The sequence below is a fragment of the Brachyistius frenatus genome, unplaced genomic scaffold (genome assembly GCF_029030835.1).
Source record: "Brachyistius frenatus isolate BFR_SWC_R1_liver_20210118 unplaced genomic scaffold, ASM2903083v1 Contig_37, whole genome shotgun sequence".
In the NCBI taxonomy this organism is placed as follows: Eukaryota; Metazoa; Chordata; class Actinopteri; family Embiotocidae; genus Brachyistius; species Brachyistius frenatus.
Window position 1 is genome coordinate 2518787 of NW_027210636.1, and position 21119 is coordinate 2539905.

The following is a 21119-nucleotide window of genomic DNA, read 5'->3' on the forward strand; positions in this document are numbered from 1 at the left end:
GGGAAGACCAAGAGGGAAGAAGCTAGTCACACTGCCGACCACATGATTGTTTTTATTTTTTTGTAATAGCTTTAATTTTCTCTCAACCAAGGCGAAGCACATTTCAGCATCAAAAGAGTACAGATTTTTTTTTTTTTTTTTTTTCTAGACAACTCAACACAAACCATTGCACAGTTTAAGAAGAATGTACCGAAGTCAGTAAGAGAATCTAAGAAATAAAAAGTTTCCACAAAAAGGGGGGGAGCCTACACAGTTAAGTGGGACAGTCACAACTCCCATACATTCCTTTATTAGAGGGTCCCGCACGACAGCAAAGTGGCAGTGTGTTGATTAAAAATGGCACAGATGTGCATCCTGGGTGCCTTGAAATAAAAAAATTAAAAAAAATTAAATTAAATTTAAAAAAAAAAGAAGTGAGGTTTGTGTTTTAATTTGCTGAAAGAGGTTTGTTTATCCGTTATAATCGGCCATCCTTGTGAGTAAATCTCAACTTTAAGGGATGCTGGAATGTATCAAGCAGCAGTCACACACAAAAAGGGATCAGACCTGAGCTCCAGCGCCCTCTGGTGGTCGTCTGGAACACCAGGCAGAGAAATGGCAGTACAGAGCTGCAGGGCTTAAAAAAAAAAACAACAAAAAAAAAACAACAGATGACAGCTGAGACTCCTCACATCACTTTTCGTTGAGTCAATTCGCAGAAGTTGACACATGACAGCTACCAGGAAAGAGGCAAGAAAAAAAAAACACCCAACTGCACTAAAGTGACAGAGAGGAGAAAAAAAAAAATCTTTTCTCTGCTATACTCTCTCCTATATGGCAATAATACTTTTAAATATTCCTCTAACCCCAAAAAATACTAAAGAACACTCAACAGGTCTCTAAACATCTTAATAAATGTACAATATAGTAACTTTGAAAAGGTTGGATCTGCTTACAGTACATAAAATAAATACTTTTTAAGAGAGAGAAAAGACAGACAAAAACAAAAATCATCAATGGAATGACCGATAAAAAAAAAAACAATTAAAAAAAAAAAAGAAAAAAGATGACTGAAGTGATGTTGAGATATGGGGACACGTAAAGCCACGCTGGGTTGGTTACAGTGGTTCAACCATGAAAAAATCAACTTAAAAATCAATCGCTATAACGAAGCAAAAGCTCATTTTGGGGATACCAAGTATATATTATATAAGTGGGCAGTGATGTAATGTACACGGATGAAAGCACAATCAGAAGCTGTTTTGTATTTGCTGGCGTACAGAGACGCCGAGTACTGACCTCCACATCCCTGCTACACTGCCTGCTGTATGTTCATATTGCTGTTTAGTCCGACGACACCGTCAGGTTAACATCTACAGCACTTCACTGGACAAGGAGAAACTCATTTCTTTCCTCTGATTGGACAGAAAACAAAACGACGACGGTGCACAGATGCTGATTGGTTGATTCACGAGAGAGCGGGTCGGATGATTGGAGACAAGTTTTTGTTGTTGTTGTTTTGTTTTTTTACTTACAGCAGAAACTCGCAGGTTTATTTTTGCCACATCGGCATAAACGAGAATGTATTTTTAAATCCATTGGACATTTTAAATACCGAGCTTAATTCACTACAACGTTTCAAAGCAGTGCCGGCATAAACTCTTCAAATTTGCTCCCCCAACTTATTTGAAATGAATCAGTTCATGTGGCGTCGGTGGTTCGAGCAGAGTCAGACAAATAAAAGCATATTTCAATAAAACATGGTGACAAAACTCAAAACAATAACAGCAAAGCCAGGTTGTGTTGGCAGTTTAGGACCGAACCCCCCTGAAGTTGGGGAGGTGTGGGGGGGGGGGCTCTCGCACGAGTCAGATTAAAAGAAGAAAGGTCAAAATTTCGACCGTAGAGGCGGAGAGAGCGTGACGTGTTCAGTGAATACTACACTTCCCACAATGCATCTCAATCGCGTCTTTCATTTGATCCAAAACCAAATTGTTCCGCTAAGATTTGTGGTGCCCGAGCACCGTCCACGATGACGTCGCTGTGACATCATCGGGGTTACTTTCCCAGACTTCAGAAAAGTCCACAATAGATAAGGAGTAGTGCTGTTGAAGTGATGTTTACGAGTAAAACATTTTTTTTTAATTGAATTAAATAAAAAAAAAACAACAACTCAAGTGTAGTGCTCCTTAAACATCACAACAAGCCGGTGGCTGAAATCCTTTCAGAAAGTCTGACAGACGGGAGAGACGCTTCACCGCAAACAACGTGCGTTTACGTTTCAGTCCCACCGCTCGGGTCGGAGCCGCGACGGCGACGCCAGCTTGCGTTTCTGCCGAGGCTGCAGACGTTGGCGACGTCACGAGAAGCGCGTACAGCGGCGGTGCGTAAACCATCGCTGTGCCCTAATTTGGGATTTAACGGTCCCAACGATGTCGCAAAGACTCAACGGGAAAGAAAAATTAAAAATGAAACATTCAAAAACTTAAAAACACGACCGTTCTATCTCTGATCATCTCCGACTTTGCCGTAAAGCGCCGGTGTCTGTCGCACCGACCGTCGGAGGCTGCCCCGCTCCTTTCGATCAACAACAACAACAACAACAACAAAAACGCAAAGAGTCGGGAACCTTAATACTTCAGTGCGATTGTGTATTTTGTCACCTCGCGTTTTCGGCACGACGACGTTCGCGTTCATGATTTTGGAGCCGAGCGCGAGACGCTATTAAAATGCTGGAATTAAAACACGGGAAACACAAAAGGTGAACGGAGCCTGAATTAAACAGACGCAGCATTAAGATATAATCCAACATAGCAAATATAAAAAACATCTATTTATAAATAGAAACCATCAACAACAAAGAATATTTTAAAGTGTGTGTGTGGGGGTGTGGGGGGTGTGGGGGGGTGTGAAGGACTACCAGGGTCGAGAGCAGTGCGTTCAAATAATAATTAAAAAAAAAAACATGTACAATAAAATATAAACACACAGTAACAGGTTTATAGAGGACGTCCTGGTTTACATTTAGAAATGTACAGCTGACCGACATTTTGTTTCACAACAGTGTTAATAGATAGAAAGCTGAGCTACAACGGAAGCGCGTAACAGTACAGTGAAAAGTTCACAAACTCAACCTGAAAAACGTCAGAAACATGATTCACAGACCGGCCGAGCACGAACACGACTCTCGTAACACAAATGAAGTGGAATGACGCTCGCGGCCGTCATTGGGTTGTTGTTGTTGTTGTTGTTGTTTTTTGTTTGGATGCGTTCTCGTGAAGCGCGGCGACTCTCCCGTATCATCTCCGGAGCCGCTCAGCGCCCCCGTGGGTGCTGCTGCTGCTCCTCCTTCCGCCCCTCCCTCCTCCCCTCCCTCCCGCCTCCCCCGCCGCCGGTGGAGGTGGTGCCCTATGCGGCGGCGGCCTCCTCCAGCGCCGGCAGCAGGCCTTTCTCCATCAGGTGAGCCTTCAGGGAGTTGAAGATGTGCAGCTGCTGGTCGGCCCGCAGGGCCAAGAGCTGCTGGATCACCTTGGTGGGGTTGGGACCCCTGGAGGAGGGAGGAGGAGGGAGGAGGAGGAGGAAGGGGGAGGAGGAGGGAGAGAGGGAGGGATGATCAAACACAAATCCTACGTTTCCAAATGATATGAAACTCTCCGATCGCAGCTTTAAGTTAGAGACAAAAACGTCCTTTAAAAAAATAAATAAATCAGGTTTGCGTAGACAACGAGCTGAAATTGTGCCCGCCTGCGTTACCAGAGGATTCCACTAGAGGGCACGCCACACCAACTGGCATGATGTCATCAAATGTATTTTTATGATTTTTTTTTTCTTTCTTTCTACTGGATACATGAAGACAGCTGGAGTCGGTATGTTTAACCAGCTTGCAGCTGACAGTGGGTCAGCGACAGTTGGGCTTTTTTTTTTATTTTTTTTATTTTTAGCCATAGCTATGAATACATTTTGCCGACAGGCATCTCAAATAACACCGTTTCAACCGTTTGGTATTTATTCAATTAAATAACTTGCTGTGTACATTTTAGTGACCTAATAAACATGTTTTGAAGGCAGAGAGCATCAAAATTTGACTGTGTTTAAATCAAGGAAAAGAAATCGGACAAAAATTAAACTAAAATACTTTAACTTTAAACAGGCGTTGTGTGTGTTTACCTGATGAAGCTGGCGATGTAGACGTTAACGAACGTGGCCATGAGGTACTGACAGTCGAATCTGTCCATGATGCCGCCGTGACCCGGGATGGTGTTGGCAAAATCCTGCATTAAAGCATTAAAAGGGTCATAAAACACACGATACAACCCCAAAAACAACACACACTCATCTAAAAGTTGCCTTTTTCCAAGCAGGTCAGCGGCAAGGACGCGACGTAAATACGTTCACGGCCACGCCCCTACCTTGATCTTGAACGCTCTCTTGAAGCCGCTGGCGAAGAAGCCGCCGAAGGGTCCCACGATGGAGGCGAAGGTGGAGAGAGCGATGCTGTGGATCTGGAACGGATACAGACGCACGGTGGTCTGTGGGGACGAGGAGGAAGCGTTACGCCGACACAAGCAAACTCAGCACAGCACGGACCTGCAGCAAAATTCAACCGTTTTTATAAACATGTTAAAAAAATAAAATAAAAAATAACTGAAAGTACCAACTTGGTTTCTGAGGTAAATTAAAAAAAAAATCTGTGAAGAAAAGATGGGTGACATTCGTTTCCAGCGAGTGGGCCTACAGGTTCATATGCTGCGTTGCTATCGGCAACATAACAGGCTTGTCATTTTCCTTCATCAAAGTTCAACACAGATCCTCCACACTGTGAACATCCCGGCAGGAAGGACCTCGACCGCTGCCACACATTGTTTTTGCTTCCTTTATTTATAGTGAGAGGAAGTGAATGGAAAAAAAAAGAAGATAAAAATAAGAAAAAGGGGAAGACGGCGGCCGAGTCGTACCCATCCGGTGACGGACTCCAGGACGCCGGGCAGGACGTAGTCCTGCAGCTGAAAAAGATCCGACGGCTCGCAGTCCACCTGGAAGCTGTTGGAGTCGTTGTTGAACTCCACCGGACACACGAAGTAGCGGTAGCCGGCCATGACGTAGGAGAACTGAGGAGGAGGAGGAGGAGGAGGTTATTCAATTAACCTTTATTCACACCGGGAGAAATAGATATTTGAACTCCGAGTCGCAGGATGTTCTTTGCTTTTTTTTGTTGGGACGTATTTGAAGACGTGTGCAGCTGTGATCGGCCAGCATGCTACAGCTTTTCTTTGCTGACACGTCAGGAAATTGAATGTCAACTTGTTAATAAAAAAAAGTAAAAAAAAAAATAAAATAAAAAAAAAGAATCAGTAAAATGTGCAGGTGAGAGGTGGAAAGAGAAGAAGCTCATCTTACCATGATGCCGAACACGACGGTGGCGAAGAATCCACCGATGAATCCCTCCCATGTCTTCTTAGGTGACAGCTGCAACCGCCAAAATCAGGGGATTAACACGACGTCGGTATCACGAATATTCACCTGAGAAATCCTCTTCGGGTTTTAGAGAATAATTCAGCAGAAATTTGTTAGAAAGAAAAGAAAAAAGCAGCTGAAACACGTGACGACCGACCTTGATGAGCGGCGTTCGGCCGAAGAAGAAACCGAACATGTAGGCCATGATGTCGTTACAGATCACGGTGGAAATGGGCACGATGAACCTGTTTCGGACAGAGAGGAGTTCACATCACGATGGAGTCCCACTAATGGATCCAAATGAGAAAATCAAGATAATCTAATTTCAAAATAATTCAATTTGGAGTTAAAAAAAAAAAAAGGAGAGAAGACGCCCTGTTTCTGACTTTTAAGTTCAACTGTGCGGTGTAAAAAGGACTCGTTATTTACCAGATCATCCCCTCGAACAGGTTGTGAATGATGAGGTGAGACTGAGTCACCACGATCAGCAGAGTCACGTGAGTCCAACCGAACTGCGGAGACCAAGACGACACGATCAGCCGCTCATGTTTGCAGTACGATTGGGTTTCCATGCAAACACACCGTTCACGACCATCCACAGGTTCATCTCTAAAGCTGGATATCCTTTCAATACCAATACTAATTCCTCTAATATTCATCTCAATAAAATGACATTTCACATTACAGTACGATTACTTAGTGTTCATGCAGTTTAGGGGGGGGGGGAGCGTAACCCTGGTTGTTTTCTGTAGATGCAATTTACCGATGTTCCCTAAACGCCTCACAAGCTACCAGTTGACTCTGGCTTGCGATCAGCCTCCGATTACTGCAGTGAAGCTCAGGCAGGTTTGAGGCCAAAAATGAGTTTGAGAAGAGCGAAATGAGGCGCTCAACTGTAAGATTTGCTTTTCTAAGAGAAAACTGGGCGATCTAGTTTGTTTTCTATGTAATTTGCCCACGTGGAGGCCGCGTACAATGACTGCTGTGACTCAGCGAGGCTGATGGGATTTCACGCTGCACGAACGTAGAAAAAAAACAAAAACGTGAGCACGCACTCGCGTTTGGTAGCAAAATGACAAAGCGGCTTTCACCAGTAGACGGTCACGAAGCAATTGGATCGGTTCTATCAAAGATCGGTAGCCACCTCTGACCGTGGCTGTCTCGAGCGACTGGGAATACAGTAACAGCATTTACTGACGCTTGATGGGTTTTGCAGGACGAAAGCTGGAGGAAGAAGCAGCTAAAGCAGCACCAGAAAGCGGTTTGGTTATATCCAGCGTGATTGGAACATAAATGTTGAAATAAATCTGTCTGACACGGGAGCAAAAGTTTATCTTCCAAACGCCGAAGGAGGAAAAAAAATTTCCGCGTTGTTGTGTCTTTATCCAACAGAACTGACGTGATGTTGCGGGATTGATTTCCCAACTAAACATATCTGGCGTGACTGTGTACCACACTATCAGAGCAAACTCTGGCCCACTTCTCCGTTTACTTGGGGGGGAGGGAGGGGCTGTGATTCTTTTATTTTGCTAGCCTCATCAATAACCCAGTAGCCCCCGAGGCAGGAGGCCAGGAGGCCAGGAGGGCGGAGGAGGAGCGACTCACCATGTAGAACTGGAGGCGGTAGTGTTTTTTCACCAAACTCAGCACAAACATGCAGAAACCTGCAACGGCAGAACAAATGAGCGCGTCAAACACGGAGAAGGTGAATTAATGGACAATCCGGGTCATCTTTGGACCAACTAAATTTAGATTGACCTATTTCGAACAAAAGCCCAGTTGAATGTGCCGGGCGAGGTCGGTCCGAGGGCCGCCGGAGCCGTTCATCACACGAGCGAGGTGAGGAGGGGATGTCGGGGGGGGGGGGGGGGAGCGGAGATAATCTCAGACAGAAGGTGCTTTAAATGGGTCCAAAAACAAAAAAATTAAAAAAGAAGCAAACTGGACACGCCGGAGCGCTTCAAAGAGACGATCATACTTTAGATGCACTGTCTACGGCGTGACAGGATACCGAGAACCGGAACATTTTCTGAAGGCGTGACTCCATTAAGAGTCGAAGACGCATGAGAAAGTTTAGCTTTCACCTTGAATCAAGTAGGCAGGAGGCAAAAAACCACAAACAAACAGTCGGGGCGCTTCCTTCCTCCCCACATCCTGTTTGGCATCAGCCAGAGGCTGCGGCGCTTCTGTATCACTAACTGACAAGCTGCAGCGCAGGAAGTGGGACTTCTTCGGTTCAGATGGGCACTGAAACAACTAAATGTGAAGTAAACTAATGTGGTGAGACGACTGGAGACTCAAAAACTAAATTATTGCTGATTGGACATTATTTATAATTTCCCAACTGGGAGCCTGAATAATCAAATCACTGGAATGCAATCTCTTCTAATCAGATCCGTTTAGTTTAGTCTCTCTTTTGCCGGTTTGCTTTAAGCTCATCTGAATACATCTTATTCACAAAAGAACAAAATGTGACATAAGAAACTGCTGAACAAATAAAAGGTTTTTGTGGCCGACTGGCACAACGAAAACGAAAACTTTGAAAACCGTCACTTTTCCTGCAGTTTTATTCGCTCGCAAACACGAGAATGGATCTTTTGGGCATTTCTTTTTTTTTTGCGTGTGCGTGTGTGTTCCAGTGTTTGACTGTCGGTGTTTGTACCTGTGAGGTAGAGGGCGAAGGAGATGAAGCGGTGGTATTTGCTGAGGATGCGGAGCGGCTCCTCCCTCTGCACCAGCGTGAAGAAGTAATCCGTCACCGTCTCGCCGTAGAAGAAGTAGTTCACGCACAGCAGGAAGTACCTGCGGAGGGTACGCAGCGAATGTACACATCTCACGGCGTTGTCACGGCAACTAATCAAGACTCTGAATTCAATATGCCAGCAGAGAGAAGAAGAAAAACAAAACAAAAAAAAACTCCCGAGGCTTGAGATCCATCTGGTCTGCCGTGGGAATAAAGTTCGCTCACCTCGACTCACCTTCCTTCCGGGAGAAACACCAGACGGCTTCAAAAAAAAAAGTCACAGTTCTCATTTTGTTTTAAGGTTTTTTTTTCAGCGCTCGTGGCATAGTGAATATCAGAGCTCTGCTATCTATGACACTACACTGTACAGCACTACAGCTAGAAATCAAACAGCACTGATGATTCAGGTTGTTGTTGTTTTTTTTGCCATTATTTCCTAATTGGCTTAAAAATCTAGAAGATACTCAAGTTTTACAACCGGGCCAGAAAACAAACCTCGGGGCGTCTGCAGGACAATAAAAGACAACACGATAAGAACAAACAAAAAAAGCAAACGTGGGTATTTTTTTTTTTTTGCTTGCCTGTGTGAAAACGTGTGATTGCTCTTGTGTGTGTGTGTGTGTGTGTGTGTGTGTGTGTGTGTGTGTGTGTGTGTGTGTGTGTGTGTGTGTGTGTGTGTGTGTGTGTGTGTGTGTGTGTTCCTTTACCAGCTTAGCGTCCTGAACCAGGGCAGGTGGTAGGAGTGATACACGCTGTAGCCGATGGTGATGATTTCATGGAAGCACTTGATCTGAACAATGAGGACCTGCACGGAGGAACAGTGTGTCACCAGTATTACATCACAGTGTGTGTGTGTGTGTGTGTGTGTGTGTGTGTGTGTGTGTGTGTGTGTGTGTGTGTGTGTGTGTGTGTGTTTGTTTGTCCTACTGACACAAAATGGCTGACAGGCCTATTTCCAAGAGAACTCCCAGATGACAGCAGCAGCGATCCCGCATGTTATTAGAGAGCCGGGATCCGCCGTTAATCCACAAGATTTGTTTTTTTCATTTGCGCCTTAAAGTTTGGCTGAAAGGCGTTTTTTTTTTAATTTTACGAGCAATTACGAACCCGAACAGAAAATGAGAAAATAAACATGCGAGACGAGCACTTGGCTCCAAACCACTAATGCCGTTATTGATTTGACATTTTTCGCTGCGAGAGGTTTTCGCCCCGTCGGGCGCCGTCCGTACTCACGATCGTCATAAGCACCATGGGGCCCAGGTAGATGATCAAGAAGAAGAAGGAGATCATGGCGAGGGTGAAGAGGCCTCGTACCCACCAGTTCTTCCATCTGAGGACGACACGCAAACACACCGATGTCAGCTCAAAGGTGACAAACAGAAAATTAACATTTGGATTAATAAAAGAGAAGACAAAAATAAGAACAAAGGCGGTCGCGCTGGTAGCGTCGTTTTTCTCGGACAAGTTAAAAACAAATTAAACGAATAAAAAAAGAAATGCTTAAACGGATCGGCGAATATACTTGGAAGGCCGTCGATAAACACCGGCGGCCCGTCCGAGCAACACTTTAGGTCTGGGAAGCGCTGAACATCGTTGAAACCTTCAGCGACCCCTGACGTGAACAAACCTCAGAATACACAACACAGACCGCTTCCTGAAATAAAAGGCCGTCAAACGTGTGTAAATAACATCGAGCGTGTTCAGTGTCCAAGATCAGAAGAATCGCACGAAAGGCAGCGGCATGTTTCAGGTGTTGTTTTTACCTCGAGGAGAGTCCAGACAAGGCTTTGTTTAGGACCTCGGGGGTGTCGTCAGGAGGGACCGGCACCTCCGAGACCCCCGAGTCCACCTTGGACTCGCTGTCTGACGCGCCATCTTTTTCCACCTTCAGCTCGCTGTCCGATCCCTGACGAGGAGACAAACAAGAGGGTGAGGCGCCGACATCCAGCAGAGATGACGTCTGTTCAGGACAAGGGCGCGTCGGGACTATTTCACCGCAGGTTGAACGAAGCAGGTTTTTTTTTTTTTTAAGTTTTTGTTCGGAGCTACCAAACAATATGACACGGGACCGTGTTTACGTATTTCCAGCAGCACAGAGCCACAGCAGCTAAAAATTAAAAAAAAAAAGTGTTTAAAGTATGTCGCAGTGTAAACAAACTCTAAGTAAACACTGTTTACATCACAGCTGGCCTTGAAACTAAATCACATGATATGGTATCTGTCAGTTTTTTTTTTTAAAGCTCAAACAACACGAGCCATCCTGCAACCATATCCTCCGACACTTTAAATGTAGAAACAGCTTCTCACAGAAAAAAAAACAAAAAAAAAGACATCAGATGCTGGCGGCTGAGAAATATCCTCGAAATAGATTATTTTAATTGTTTTATTCCGTTCTGAACAAACTGTCGTCTGACTCTCTGAGCAGAAACTCACGGCTGCAGACGTTGAATTGACGCTTTAAGCATTTTATCAAAGTACTTCTGTCTGTTCGAGGTCCAACAGTCAGGCTGAAACCATCAACTCAGACTATCAAACTAGTAAATGCCAAGTGTTGATATTTTATACATGCAAAATATACATGCAACATGTTGCAGTTAAAAAAAAAAAAAAAAAAAAGAGGTAAAAACATGTTGTCGCAGTGCTCAGCATTTTGCTTTATGTTCACTATCGTAATAATATTGTAATAATAATAATAATAAACTCTATTTGTATAGCACCTTTCATACCAGAAACGCAGATCAAAGTGACTCGCAGCACAAAAATTACAGGCAGCGCTTCACGTAAAACAAATGTAAAGGAACGTGGAAACAACTGCAATAATAATTTTGAGGCCTCTGGTGAATACAACCCCCCCCCCCCCCTTCCCCGCCCCCCACCATAATCAGCTAAATTGAAAACATCTGTGGGCCATGAATGCACGTGCACGGCCCTACGAGCCCCATGTGCCGCCTCATTGAAAACACATGTATATTCTTGCGTTCTGTAATTGATAAGAACTCAAGGAGAAATACTGATATTAATATTGATCGGCTTCGTCGCATGGGAGATGGACGATGTTGAAATGAATCAACCAGGAGCGAGACTGTTTGTGTGTGTGGGAGGCTAAACGCTGCGCCAAATCATCTCCATCCATATTGTTGATTTCTCAGAACCATCTGCTGCCTGCTGACAACACTCGGATGATCTCTGCTTCTCCATGGCAACGACAACGAGCAGGACAGGATGTCGGTTACAGTTACAGCGCCTTTTGTAAAAAAAATAAATAAAAAAAAGAAAGGAGGAGGTTTTCTTCAGGTCACTTTGTCCTTTCCACCTCGCGCACAGTCACACACACACACACACACACACACACACACACCTCCAGACGACTCCCCGCTGACCTCTCTGCTGCCGATGACCAAATTAGGCTTGCGGTCGTCACCTCACTTTCACCCGGCAGATGGTCGGCTGGCTGTTTCGTGACTCGGTGTCACGTTTTAACCGCTGACTACAACGTACTACACTACTGCAGCTGGATTTTTTTTTTTTTTACATTCATACCTTTGTTGCTTTTCCCTTTGAAAGCATGGAATTTAATGTGTTGTCCCTTTACTTTTTTGGGGGGGTATTTTGTGCTCCTTCCCATACATGTACATTTACAGTCTTCACCCTCAGATCAGGGCACTTCATACTTGTGTAAGGCCTATCAAAATGTAACTGTGGATTAGTTTCACAATAAACCTCTAGGTATAACAAAAAGACAATGTTTGCTTTAAAAAGCCCCTTTACATGTTCGAACAATCTATTTTCCAGATCAAAATCACATGAGCAAAAACACCAAATTATAGTTTTAACACAAAACTTCTTATGTCGTATCATATCGCTAAAAAACAGTATATCTATATGAAAAAAAAAAAAAAATGTTGATATATTACACATATGTTATAATGTGAAAATGACCTCACTCAATCTAGAAAGAGTCATAACAAAAATCGGAGATACCCTGCCGCACCGATGCAGCAGACTTTTTAGAGATTTGATGGTGACGATCACATTTTAACAGCTGCAACATTCACCGTTTCTATTGATCGGCTCGGCTAATAAAAACTAAAATGATGTATTTTCTAACCTAAAAGAAGAAGAAGAAAAAAAAAAAGCATCTACTTTCCTTCAAATATATAAAAACCCTCTCGAGAAAACCACTAGCTGAACACACGAGCGCGCACACACACACACACACACATTCTCCATCTGCTGGTTTCTATGGAGACAATATCCGTCATTCAGGATGCTCGAGTTAAAAATAGGCGCTCCTTTCACATCAGCGCTCCTCCCCTTTCATGTGTTCTTGCGGCATCGGAGTCTCTGTTTTGTTTTATTTTTTTATGGCCCGGTAGATGAGAAAAAGATGCGTCTCTGAGCCGTGAAAGACAATTTTATTTGTTTTTAACCAGCGATCTTAAGACCCAGCGGGACGTGATCCCTGCAGAAATAAAACCGAAGCCAAACTGGGAGGCTTGTGATGGAGGATTTCGGCTCGGTCGTGTTCGTCGAACACAAATGTTCCGGAGCGACTGTTCTTGTTTCGTAAAAGCCACACGTGTGTTCAGATGCTCCAGATGAATGAGTGTACCGACATCCCCTGAAAGATGACTACATGTCCTTAAATAGAAATATACACAGTCGGATGCTGCACCGTGGCACTGCAGCTACATTTTGAGGCATAACGAGTGACTCATTAAAAAAAATTCGACAACTAATTCCATTTAATAACCCAAGGTCATCGTTTTTAAACCTGCTTTATAAGGGGATTTTGCTTAAAAAAAAAAAAAGGCCACATCCGTCCAACTTTTCCATCCACCTCTTTCTCAGTGTGATCACTATTTCACAAGAAAAGGGATCCACTACATCCACGACCAGCTTTAATCCAAATAAATCCCGCTTCTCCTCATGTATCTTCAGCGGGTGGATTCTTCTCAGCAACAGGATGCAACAGGCTGGATGCTGCTTGACACGGCTATTAATTTGTGTACGTCAGTTATACAGTCGAGGCAATGTAACGTGGAAGTGTCTGCATCTTGAGCTTTATTTGGCCAACTACTGTCAAAAAAATTAATAAATAAAAGAGTCAACTGAAAAAAAACACTGTATTGTGAATTCTGTATTGGGGATATTAAGCGTTAAAAACACAGAAATTATAGTGAAGGTCAACAAAAACGGCTTCTTTGGTTTAAATATTGACAGGCAAACATGATGAGATGTGTCAGTATCAGAATATTAACAATAGCCCGCCCTGAATGTCAACAGCAATTCAATGATTGCGTAAGCTGACAACCACATCAGCACCACAAATGGTTGTGAAGTAAGTTGTTCTAAAAACATGACAGCTAGAAGAAAACAATAAATCATTTCCTGCATTTTTAGCTTCACTGCAGTCCCCCCCCCTTTTGCTCTTCATGCATTTGCATGAAGCAGCTGTGTTGTTTTAACATTTCCTTGATTTCACACTGTGGCTGTTTGAAAAATGTATTGAGATAAAAGTTTCCTGTTGCTTTTAAAATTGTAAATCAAATCAAACCCCTCGAACCAGCCGCAGCACCATTAAAAGGGATTCCCTGCCCTCTGTGGTGTGTGTGTGATGGTTCAGCATGTTCAGTAATCATCTCGTCCTACGTACCGTCGACTCGCACGTCAATCACACCGTTGACCACGCCCACCCGCCCCGCCCCCTTCCCCGGGCTCCGACTATTCCCCGGGACGCAGTCAACCTCTACCACCAAACACCAGTTCAATATATCGCAATTTACCGTTACGTTGCCGAGCAGGTAATAAATTAAGCAAACTAACACAGTTAAAAGGGTTATAGCTATACATAAACAGCTGTTCAATAAGTCGGCATACGCCGCATAAACAAAGCAAAGCTCAATTTTGATAAAATGTCAACTTTTGGCATTTGCTTTGGAAGCGCGCACAGCAGGGAGCACCGTGAAGTGTCGGCAGCCAATCACGTCTAAAATCCGAGTATTTTGGCGGACGATTCGTACGGCGTGTTTTTGGCTTATTATTAAACTACGTGACTGGCACCCAACAAAACAAAACGTCAAACTATCGGATTTAAACCGAGTCTGACGGGACTTTTTTTTTTTTTTTTTTCTTCCGAAGTAGCAAAAAAAAAATAAAAAAATAAAAGGACATAGCTATGTGGCTAGCTGGCGTTAGCACCGCCGCGGCTTAGCGCTACCTTGTCCTCCGACGGCTGCTGCTCCAACGTCGGGTCGGTGTCTCGGGCTCCGCGGTGCCTCAGCTCTGTCATCTTAGCGGGTCGCAGCCTCAGTGGGAGGTCGGGACGGGAGGGGGGAAGGATTGTCAGAACCTTCTGCTCGATTTCACCAGGAACACTTTTTTTCCATCGAAGAACACAGTCGGTAAAAAAAACACACCAAACAGCCGTTGTGAACGATACAGAGAACTTCCGGTTTTCAAAATAAAGCATTTGTTTACGTTGTGTCACCAGATTTGAAAAAGTTTTGCGTTACAGGAAGATATTTAATAACACTGCAGGCCTCCTCGAAAACGTGTTTATCTGCTATCCAAAGAATGTCTGCGGCAATTTTGGTCGCATTTGAATGAATGTTTGTGGATGGTGGAGTTATATTATCAATGTCACAATGCTGTTTAACTCCTGGGAAGGTTGGTGGCTTAGCCAGAAGGTTTAGGGTTCAATCCCCCTTTATCATGACTCAATAAAAAAATTTAAAAAAAATAAAAAATCTATTTTGACTTTGAAAATGCCGGTCATTTTTTGAACATGACTTTTTGGGTCACTTTTTGGCCGCCACGCCACGGGCACACCGATCGACGAAAACAAATTATTTTCATAACTTTTAATTCCAAACATGTTCAAGGTGCACAGACTAAATTTCAAGTCGGTCCGACAAAATCTGTAGGAGGAGTTCGTTAAAGTACAACAGGTGTGAATCGCCAAAAAAATGGCGACTAGATTCACCAAGGTTGCTATTAATGGTTCAAATTCCACCTCGGCCTGTTGATGGCGATTCAACTTTTTGTGAAGTTGAAATGTTTGGAGAAATTAAAAAAGTTTTGCATACACTACACATTACAGGAAGATATTTAATAACACTGCAGACCTCCTTGAAAACATGTATATCTACTATCCAAAGAATGTCTGCTGCAATTTTGGTTGCATTTGAATGAATATTTGTGGACGGTGGAGTTATAGGTGAGCCAAAGATTTGTCACAATGCTGTTTAACTCCTGGGAAGATTAGTGGCACAGTGGTTAGCACTGCTGCCTCTCAGTAAAAGGTTTGGGGGTTTGATTCCCCCATTTTTAAAGTGTCATTTATTCAAAATTGAAACTGTTGTTATGCTTAAAACTTACCTTCAAAATGTACAAGTGTGTGATTTTTGTCTATATTTTGGGCTCGATTTCAGTTTGTCAACGTAAAGTGGCTTCGCTTTCCTCGGTACTGCTGATGCGCATCTGAAGATACTGAAACAAAAAAAGACGACAGCCTATTAAAAAATTAAAAAAATTAAAAACTGGAAAAACATATTTACATTCAGCATACATCAATACACAGGAAACCTTTTTTTTTTTTTTTTTTTTTTTTTTTAAATTGGGACAAAATCCTTGTTAACCAGTGTTATCTGTAATTTGCACCTTTAACACCAAGTGGCAGCAAACGCTCACTGTAAGTGTGTGTCCGTGTGTGTGTGTCCGTGTGTGTGTGTGTGTCAGCTCTGTGGCCTGACAGCAGCCGACAGTTATAAATATTTAATGGCTTACAGCATTGTTGCAGCAGAAATGAGAGGCGGGCGAGCGTCGCAGCCCAAATACAACAGCTCAATAAGACCTGACATTATACTGTAGGTGTTCACTTTCTCTTCAGCCGGTGATGAATGACATTAACGAAGCCAATGAAGCAACATTAGGATCATCAGGTTGATGCTGCGCAACTCTGAAGGCACCACTTGCACAACGATCTACAAAACCTGAAACGAGGCCAAAGGTCACTTAACCACTTATTGTTTTATTTAAATCTCCACTCGGCTGCACTGATTTCCATGACTCATTGATTTTTGCACACACTTTTCCCAAATGACTTGTAGCGACCACACGAATGAATGAATGAATGAATTATGGCTCAGGAGGTCTTCGCAATATCAGAGCGGAAATGAATCAAAACGTCAGATTATGGACTGAACAGAGGAACTAAAGTTCTCTGTGTTCTGCAGCTGCTCACATACTTCAGCTGAAGCTCAAGCACAGCTCAAGAGGTCTACATCGTTTATTTCTATCTTCTAATGGAGTTTAATCCCTTTAAATCCTCTTTACAAGGGTTATTTTATATTATCTTGTCTTCCTTTTATATTGAGTCCTATTTCTCTGTCTTGTTTGAATTCCCTTTTTGGTTGGCAGATCTGATGCCAATTCCTCCTTTGAAAATCAAGAAAATACAAATAAAAGCTGCTGATTTCTTCCATTTGATGCTTAAAGTTAATTGACATTCAGCCATCAGCAGAAGACATCAGACACAATGATGTCTAACCTTTATTTGTTGATAATATACTTGATGTTTTTGGAATTGAACAACTTGAAAACAAGAAAAAAATGTTCATTAATTTGCACTGAACCTCGATGTTAATGTCTGCAGGCCCTCATTAAATTACAATTCAATTCTTTTTTCCTTCTTTCTCTTCTATTTCATTTGCTGTCCCTAAATTACATCTGTTGCTGTTTGTAAATGTTTGTGGTGAGGTTATATTTGATGTAATACTTTACCTAATGTAGTGTTTATACTTGTATTATTTAGATAAACGTCCTCAACTGACAACCAAATAAATAATTACAATCATGTTTCATGTCTTGCACGAAGAAAAATGTACTTACAATATGAATATTGTGTTTTTTGAACGTGTGATTTTTCACCATTCGTCCTTGAAGCTTTCAAACATCCAAAGGTGGTTTTTTTGTGTGATTTTTTTTTTAAATTTGAGCCATGACATGGCTTTTTTTTTTTTTTTTTTCCCCTACAACAAGACTAAAAAGGAAATAGCTCAGGAAATTAGCATGATACCACCCACTCACATACCTACGCATCCACAGATTAGGACTGCAGTGGATTTGACTGTGTTGGGGGGGGGCACTTTATCCTTACTGCAGTGCGTTGACTACACATGGGCAGCGTTACTGTGTTCAGTCCCGTCACGCTGTAACCGGCCCGTCCTGTGGGGCACAGCTTGTCTGCTGTCTGGACTCTGTGTGTGTGCGTGTGTGTCTGTGTGTGTGTGTGTGTGTGTGTGTGTGTGTGTGTGTGTGTGTGTGTGTGCGTGCGCGTGTGCGTGTGTGTGTGTGTGTGTGTGTGTGTGTGTGTGTGTGTGTGTGTGTGTGTGTGTGCGTGTGTGTGTGTGTGTGTGTGTGTGTGTGTGCGTGTGTGTGTGTGTGCGTGTGTGTGTGTGTGTGTGTGTGTGTGTCAAGGCTGCCCAAATGTTTTTGGCTGGGACTCCTCAACGAGCTCCTCCAGAACTGCAGGGCTCTAGGACATCTGCAATGCAGAAGTCTATATATAGCAATGGAGTTACAGGGAGAGGGAGAGGGAGAGGAGGGGACGGGAGGGGGGGGGGACAGAGACAGACAGAGAGACAGAAGGATGAAGGGAGACAGAGAAGGGGAAGGACAAGACGGAGAGAAACAATGAATAAAAAGACAGATCTTTACACCGAAAATGAGCTCACAGGAAGAGGCCAAATGTTCCATCATGTTGAATACAAACTTCTACCTCTGAGAAACTAAAGCTGTGAAACACTCATGTTAAGAAAGAAAAACGCAGAAAGCCACGCACACGTGCCAAGTGTCCACTCAAGATGTCAGCACTTGCCATCACGAGGACACCGGAGGAGTGTTGCGGTATGTCTGTGTTTACATCACTTAAAAAAAAAAAAAAAAAAAAAGAGGAAATGTAATTACAAGCTTGTAAACAGGGAACAGGGAGCAGGGAAAGGCTGTTAGATGCCGCTTAAGGATATATTGCTTTATCTTGAAGGGTCTCGAGAGGGCAGTGGAGGAGGAGGATGAGGAGGAGGAGGATGAGGAGGAGCAGGAGAGCGGCTCAATTATGTATGCATCTCCACAACAACAGAATCTGCTGACAGCGGAGCTCAGCACGCACATGGCAGCAGCAGCACGGCCAAATCAAGGCCGACCCCGCGGTCCGGCCGCCGGGCCCGCTGAGCTGCTGAGGGATTGATCGGACTCTTACATCTTCATTAAATCTGCCCCCCCCCCCTCCCCCTCGACCCCTCCCACTGACACGCTCCCTGTCTGACCGCCCCACCACAGAGGTCCATGCTGAGTCATAACTCACCTTGTGTCACTCAGGGAGTGTGTGTGTGTGTGTGTGTGTGTGTGTGTGTGTGTGTGTGTGTGTGTGGGGGGGGGGGGGGCAATCAATCACACCGAGTTCACAGGAAGACTCGAGGAGCCGGCAGAAGATTTACACAACAACTCCTTAAAGAAGCGTCAGAGTACAAATTCTGTGTCACTGGCCTCTTTGATTAAAGCCACACTGTCAGAGGTTTACACCTGTTACAAGTTGAACCACTAGTGGTCAGCAAAACAACAATTTCAGAGGGTATTAAGTTTCTCATTTACTGTATTGATTTCCAGTCATGGGTTCGAGTTTGTGCAGGATTTGAATGATTTGTAATTTAAAGGAATAGTTCAGCATTTTGGGAGATCTGCTATGACGCGGAGATTTATTATTCAGATTGAAGCCACTTTTAAATGTCTGCATGTCATAAGCAACCAAACCAGCGTAAAAGCAACTCCCTGTGGTTTACAGGTTGTTACGTGACAGACAATTGGCCAGCTTCCTTTTTTGGGAGCCAGAGCTCTCTTTGAGGACTAATATCTAATTAATTCTGGGTTTATTTCAAGATGAACCACCGGAACAATGATCAGAAGGAGTGAATTTAACAAATGACGGCTCATTGGACTTTGTGAAAAATTCAATAACTTTGTATTTGATGAGAGAATCTAATGCTGTTTAAATGGGAGTCTATTGGATCTAAAAAAAAAAAAAAGAATTTGGGAGCCAGCCCCTGGTGGCCCTCACTGGTATTGCACTTTAAGGCACTTCTGCATTGCCTTCACTTTCAAGACCCGGAGACTACAGCCACATTTATATAAACAGTCTATGCAGACAGAATAGCTAGCTGTTTCCTGTCTTTCTCTAGTCTTAATGCTAAGCTAACAGTAGCTGACTGCAGCTTTCATATTTACACAGACAGACATGAGAGTTGTATGGATCAAACTCCCAGCAAAAAAAAAGTAAGTCAGATTACTTTCCAAAATGTCAAGTTATCCCTTTAACATGATACTAAATGCAGTAGGTGATAAAAAAAAAAAAAAAAAAATTAAAAATGCATCACAGTCTGACTCAAGTATTATTTAATTTGGCTAAAAATAAGAAAATGAAAGAAATCCACAGCTAATTTGCGCCCTGAGTTGCACACAAGTAACTCAGTCGTGTGACTGAAGTCATTTTTAAACATGAATGTAACTCTTTGCAGATGCAGAGTCACTGTAGGATAAGAGATAGGCTGAAGGATGTGAAGTTGAACTCAGTACACAGACCGAGCAGATGCGGTATGATGGTGATCCGTCTCAATATGTAATGTAACTTCTTATCGATCGTCCCGAGCACGGCCAGCTGTGTCGCGTTGCGTTTTCTTTTCCTGAAGCTCCTTTTCATCTAATACTTTGGTCCAAAAACATTCGTCCTTGCTCCGTTCGCCCGGCTTTTCTGACAGATTTACTGATTACCTCTTTAGCGCTGATAATGTTTTCGCCAACTGTGCCGAGTCTCCCGCGCACGCACACACGCACGCACACACACACACACACACACACACACACACACACAGCACAATACAGTCTGTGAGCAGGGAAACAAACAGTCCGTGGCTGTGATGAAGTTCTTGCTGTTGACAGCTGTGCCGGTGGGCCGGCGCTGGCAGCGGTCGTCCATCTTAGCCGGCCTCATCCTTCACCTCCGGGTGCAGTCGGGACGCCGTGACGAGGAACACCTGGCAGAGTTTACGCAGCCTCAAACCTTGTGAGGTATTGACCACGGCGTGAAGGCTGCGATGCAGGCCGGCATGTGACTAAAAGTGCGGTGGACTTTCTGTCGTGAATGAAAGTAAATGAGTTGACGCCAGACTTAATAACAAAGTTCTCGTTAACCTCTTTTCACCGAGACCCATCTTCTCCGACGCTCGAATACTTTGACGTGCAGTCCTAAAATCAGAAAATAAAAATAATATTCCACGAATGAGAGGTCAATGAAAGGAGTTAAAGTGCCACTTCAAAGTGTCCACCAACTGTGATGTCGCCGATTGTCTTGTGAAGTGCTGTTTGGAAGTGGTGATGTAGTATTATGGTCCTTCGCCAGCTTGGGTTTTGGAGGAGGAAGTGACCATATTTGGACGAGCCACGAAGAACAAAGGGAGGACACCAATATGCCCCGCCCACTTATACTGCAGCCCAGGCGCATCAATTAAACCAGACACGCCCCAAACATACCTCTCTTTGACGCCTTATTGTTAGTAAATGACGGAAACTTTTTTTGTTTTTTTGTTTTTGGAGAAGAACTACCAGAACACTAATTAGAAGGAGAAAATCTAACGACACCATGATGGAAAAATGGATTGACTTTGTATTTTATGTGAGAAGTTAGCAGAAGCGATGAAATCAGCTGAAGTGTAAGAAAAGGAAGTCATTTGAAATATGCACTGAAGTCAGTTGTGGTGTCATTTGAACGTAAAGCAATGTTACACAAATGTCAGATGAAGAGTGAGCCGTGTGAATATCAGTCGAAATGTGTGAATTGAAAGCAGTTGAAGAGTCATTTTGAAGTGAATGAATGCATATTGTGTTTAGT

At 43.5% G+C, this 21119-nt stretch overlaps 2 protein-coding genes across 3 annotated transcripts in view; one reads left to right on the forward strand and one right to left on the reverse strand.

Moving 5' to 3' along the window:
• Positions 1 to 21119, forward strand: part of LOC138622685 (zinc finger protein 703-like) — a 282664-nt gene that overhangs the window by 62370 nt on the left and 199175 nt on the right. The gene's annotated exons all lie outside the window — the stretch shown is intronic.
• On the reverse strand, positions 33 to 14607 carry cds2 (CDP-diacylglycerol synthase (phosphatidate cytidylyltransferase) 2). Of its 2 annotated transcripts, none has more exons than XM_069701652.1 (13): positions 14397 to 14607; positions 9940 to 10067; positions 9410 to 9506; positions 8884 to 8981; positions 8096 to 8235; positions 7039 to 7097; positions 5863 to 5945; positions 5591 to 5678; positions 5377 to 5445; positions 4935 to 5087; positions 4389 to 4508; positions 4147 to 4250; positions 33 to 3526 (listed from the first exon to the last, which is right to left on the reverse strand). In XM_069701652.1, the coding sequence occupies exons 1-13, from the start codon at positions 14466 to 14468 to the stop codon at positions 3388 to 3390; spliced, it is 1350 nt and encodes a 449-aa protein (XP_069557753.1). In that variant the 5' UTR covers positions 14469 to 14607; the 3' UTR covers positions 33 to 3387. The 2 variants fall into 2 exon arrangements, with proteins under 2 accessions (XP_069557753.1, XP_069557752.1); XM_069701651.1 differs by having other exon boundaries at positions 9940 to 10082.